The sequence below is a fragment of the Chinchilla lanigera genome, unplaced genomic scaffold, assembly GCF_000276665.1.
Source record: "Chinchilla lanigera isolate Chin_1 unplaced genomic scaffold, ChiLan1.0 scaffold00978, whole genome shotgun sequence".
In the NCBI taxonomy this organism is placed as follows: Eukaryota; Metazoa; Chordata; class Mammalia; order Rodentia; family Chinchillidae; genus Chinchilla; species Chinchilla lanigera.
The window spans coordinates 377-4,853 of NW_004956379.1; the positions used below are offsets into that span (position 1 = coordinate 377).

Below are 4,477 nucleotides of genomic sequence, written 5' to 3' on the forward strand. Positions count from 1 at the left end.
TGCTGACTGGGTAAGGACAGCTCAAGAAAAGAACATCCAAGCTGGGCATGGAGATGCACACTTGAAATCCCAGCGCTCGGGAGGCTGAGGCAGGAGAATTGCTGCAAGTTCCAGGCCAGGCTGAGCTACTTAATGAGTTCAAGGTCAGCCTGAACTACATAGTGAGACCCTGTCTAAAAAAAAGAAAAGAGGGGGCTGGGGATTTAGCTCAGCGGCACAGCACCTGTCTGGCAAGTGCAAGGTCATGAGTTCGATTCCGAGTACCGGGGAAAAAAAAAAAGAACATCCAGAATGATGACCCCAGGCCTGCCTCTGGCTGTTGGAGGGAGAGGGAGAAGAAGGAACAGAGGGGGACACAAGGGACTCAGGAACAGAGGAGGCTGAGTTAAGCTTCATGCAGTTGCCGGGTGCCAGTGGCTGGGAGATAAGCAGAGGCTCGTTACAAATCCGGAACTCCGAGCCTGACATGGTGGTGAATATCTGTAATCCCAGAACCTCTAGGAGGCTGAGGCAGGAGAATTGCAAGATGGAGCCCAACTTGGGCGACTCAGCAACTTAGCGAGACCCTGTCTCAAAAAAAAAAAGGCTGTAACAGTGCAGAGGCACTAGGTTCAATCCCCAGTACCGCATAATTCAAATCTTTCAAAAACTTTTAAAACCTGGAACTGAGGAGGGACATGCATTCTGTTCCTGCCCCAGGCCCCAGGGCAGCCTGGGCTTATTCCTGCACCCAGCTGGGGCCCAGGGGAGTGACCCTCGGTGTCCTCAGTGCTGGCTTTCGCCCCGCCTGCAGGTGTCTGACCTAGAGACGGGGAAGAGGTACGTGTTCCAGGTGCAGGCCATGAATTCAGCCGGGCTGGGGCAGCCGTCGATGCCCACTGACCCTGTGCTCCTGGAGGACAAGCCAGGTAGGGGGCCCGGGCGGGCGGGGGGGGCTCCCCTGCTGGGCTCGGAGGGAGCCGAGAGAAGCCTGCAGAGTGCGGAGGCAGAACGGAGCGCGCAGGGCCTTCCCCCACCTGCTCCAGCCTGCAGCTTCCTCCAGCTGTGTCTTCCATCCCCGCTGGCTTCTCCCCCTGTCCCCAAGCCCAAGCCTGTCCACGGGACCCGAGATGGAGCGTCCCTTGTATGTAGGGTTGATGGCCTCTTGCCTTTTGGGGTTTGTTTTTTTAATCATTCATTCCACATCGTTTACCAGTGCCCACCTCTCAGTGAGGGTCCAGCAGTGAAGGAGAAAGCAGGCCCTGCCCCGGGAATAGCAGGAAGAGGGCGCAGGGCGTGGACAGACGTGAGGAAGTAAACTGCCCTGTGAAGCAGTGATTTAAGACAGCGATGAACACTGCAGAGGAAATAAGACATGGCGTGCTGGGAAACTTCAGCCGGGGCAGGCGGGGAGGGCTTCTCAGAGGAGGTGACCTTTGAGCTGAGAAAGAGCCAGATCAGGCAAGGCCCTGCAGGCCACATGAAGGGGTCTGGTCCGTACTGTTACTCGGTGCAGGGGCAGCCACGGGAGGGCCTGCGGGGAGGCGGGTTTACTGTTTATAAACGTCTGGTGCCCTGCTGGATCTCGCCCCCAGATGCCCACGAGATCAAGGTTGGTGTGGATGCAGAAGGCCAGATCTACTTGGCTTTCGAAGCCCCTGAGGCCCCCGACGACTCAGAATTTCAGTGGTCCAAGGATTACAAGGGTCCGCCGGACCCCCAGAGGGTCTGGGTCAAGGATGAAGTTAATAAGTGAGTGAGGGGGAGGAGGGACTGCCCTGCTTCCCGCCTTGGCTGGGGCCTGGGGCGGCTCAGGCCGAGGAGCCGCTCAGAGCCCCTGCTCTCCTCTCTGTGCCAGGTCCCAGGTCATCCTGAAAGAACCTGACCTTCAGGACCTGGGCACCTACTCAGTGGTAGTCACGGACGCCGATGAAGACATCTCTGCAAGCCACACGCTGACAGAGGACGGTAAGGGCCTGCCCCCGCCACCTCCCCCTGGAGACAGACCGCAGTCCTGGGCCCAAACCCAAATGCCCATAACGGCCGAAAAGGAGCAGCCCTCAGCCACCACGCATTCATTCAGACAACCAATAAACACCCAGTGGACACCTGTCTTAGTCCAGGTCCTGTCCTCGGCCCCGGAAGTTACACTAGAGCTCAACAGGCAAAAATCCCTGCCTGGTGGAATTCCCATCCTCCTGACCTCTCTTTCATTCTCCCACTTTTGTAATGATTTTTTTTTTTTTTTGTCCTTTTTTTTTGAGACAGGGTCTCGCTATGCAGTTCAGGCTGGCCTTGAGCTCACTTTGTAGCCCAGGCTGGTCTCAAACTCGCAAGGATCCTCCTGCCTCAGCCTCCCGAGTGCTGGGATTCCAGATGTGTGCTGCCACGCCTGGCAATTTTCCCAGTTTTGACAAAAGCAAATTGTCCTGAATTATTTTATTTCCTTCTTTAGCCTAAGAAGAATGAGGGTGCAAGGGTGATAACGAATTGCGAGTGGCAGTTGTCAGGAGGGCGTGGTCCAGGCTGTGGCCAAGCAGAGAAGGGTGCCGTGTCTGAAGGCGCCTGTGCACTTAATGAATTCATGAAACCAAACCGTTGCTCAAGACCAGGACAGGCTCTCTGCCGTCTCCATAGCAACAGGGACAGCCCCTCCCCACGGTCTCCCCAGCTCATCGCTCCTGGGTTTTGCTAAGAAGCAAAGGCCAGAGAGACTGGGTTACAACGCCAGTTCTCAATTTCCTGGCTTCATGACCTTGGGCAAGTCATGTCACCCCTTGTACCTCAGTTTCCTCATCTGTATAAAGGGTGACTGGACCCCTGGTGGCCCCTTCTGAAGCGATGTTGTTATACAGACACAAACGTTATTCTGTGCAAACCAAAGCCATCCTCGAAAGTGATGGGGTCCGTTTTCTGTTTCTGTGTGACGGGTGCTTGCTGTCCTTGAATCCAGATTCATCACACTAAGGATTCCGGGCTTTATCTGGAAAAAAGGAGGCGGGCTTGGACCCTGCCAATCCACCCCTCCAATGAGTATTTATAGAGCACTTTCCATGTGCCGGACACTCACGTCAGTCCAGAGCTCAGCTTGGCAGGGCACACAAACCCAATGGAAAGAGGTAGTGAGCAGACGGGGCACCGCTCCCTGCCGGGCGCCCTGGAGACTCCTGCAGGGTGGGACCTCAGTTGACAGTGGGGCTCAGGGCCCCCTGGGGCTGGAGTGGCCAGCAGCGGACAGGGTGCTCAGCCCACCACACTGTGTGACGGCACTGAGATCACACGCAGCCTGGCACACAGTAGGTGCTTGCCTAGGGGTGGGGCTTGGCCCAGGCCTTGACAGACAGCAAAGATGGGCAGTCCCGGGGCGGCCGGGATCAGTCCCAGCGTCCCCTCCCTCAGTGTCTCACCCACAGCCCCTGGGCAGCAGTGATTCCGAGTGTAGAGTGCCGAGGGGTCTCTCAGGACTGACCCGGCATGGGACCCCGGGGTGGCGCCCACGGTCCCCCAGGACACAGGTATTTCATTCGTGCTGCTTTCTTCTTTGCCCTTCCCTGCCAGAGCTGAACAAGCTGAAGAAGCTGAGCCACGAGATCAGAAACCCAGGTAAGCATTAGCACTGCACCTGCCAAGGGGCCAGGGCACCTCCAGGGCAGAGTGGGGGCGGACGCAGAGAGAGGAGCGGGGCTGCAGGTCAGAGGCCAGAAGCGTCAACTGAGGGAAAAGGGAGGCCAGCGGGAGCCAAGGCCGTGCAAGGAGGGGCGGCCGTGGTCCCTGCTTCTTCCAATTATTACTATGGGCTCTTCGGTCATTTAAATTGTGGCCCTTCTAATCCTCCAACTCCTTGCTTTGGCTCGGTGGCGTGTACAGTCCTGGAGTAAAGCCCACAAACTTGGCCACACGTTGAAATCACCCCAGCAACAAGGCCCAAACCACACCCTGGACAAATCAGAACCACTGGGGGTGGAGCCAGCACACCAGTGATTTTTTTTACTGGGGGAGGGTGTCTGTTCATCTTGTTTTCAGGTTTTTTGTTTGTTTCGTTGATTGGTTGGTTTTGGTTTGGTTTGGTTTGGTTTTTTGAGACAGAGTCTCACTATGTAACTCAGGCGGGCCTTGAACTCTCTATTTAGCCCAGGCTGGCCTCGAACTTGCTGTAATCCTCCTGCTTCAGCCTCCCCAGATCTGGGATTACAAGCCTGTGCCACCATGCCTGGCACAAGTGTGTTTTGAAAGTCCTCAAGGATCCAGTGTTCAGCCAGTTTGAAAACCACAGCCCCAGAGCCCTTGAAGGGGAAATCTTCACTGAGATCAGTTCAATCCAGAGTTGGTTAGGCCTGGCGTGGTGGCGCATGCCTGTAATCCCAGCACTCGGGAGGCTGAGGCAGGAGGATCATTGCAAGTTCGAGACCAGCCTGGGCTACAAAGTGAGCTCAAGGCCAGCCTGAACTACACGGTGAGACCCTGTCTCAAAAAGACAAAAAACAAAACAATCCAGAGC

At 56.2% G+C, this 4,477-nt stretch overlaps 1 protein-coding gene across 1 annotated transcript; it reads left to right on the forward strand.

The window, feature by feature from the left end:
- Positions 1 to 275: 275 nt before the first annotated feature.
- Positions 276 to 3,582, forward strand: LOC102019558 (myomesin-3-like; the record flags this gene model as incomplete). The annotated part of the gene is given in 4 exon segments (XM_005415199.2): positions 276 to 908; positions 1,575 to 1,731; positions 1,838 to 1,947; positions 3,538 to 3,582. Coding segments are annotated over 4 exon segments (379 nt in total), but the record flags the coding sequence as incomplete, so codon positions are not given.
- Between the last annotated feature and the right edge of the window lie 895 nt (positions 3,583 to 4,477).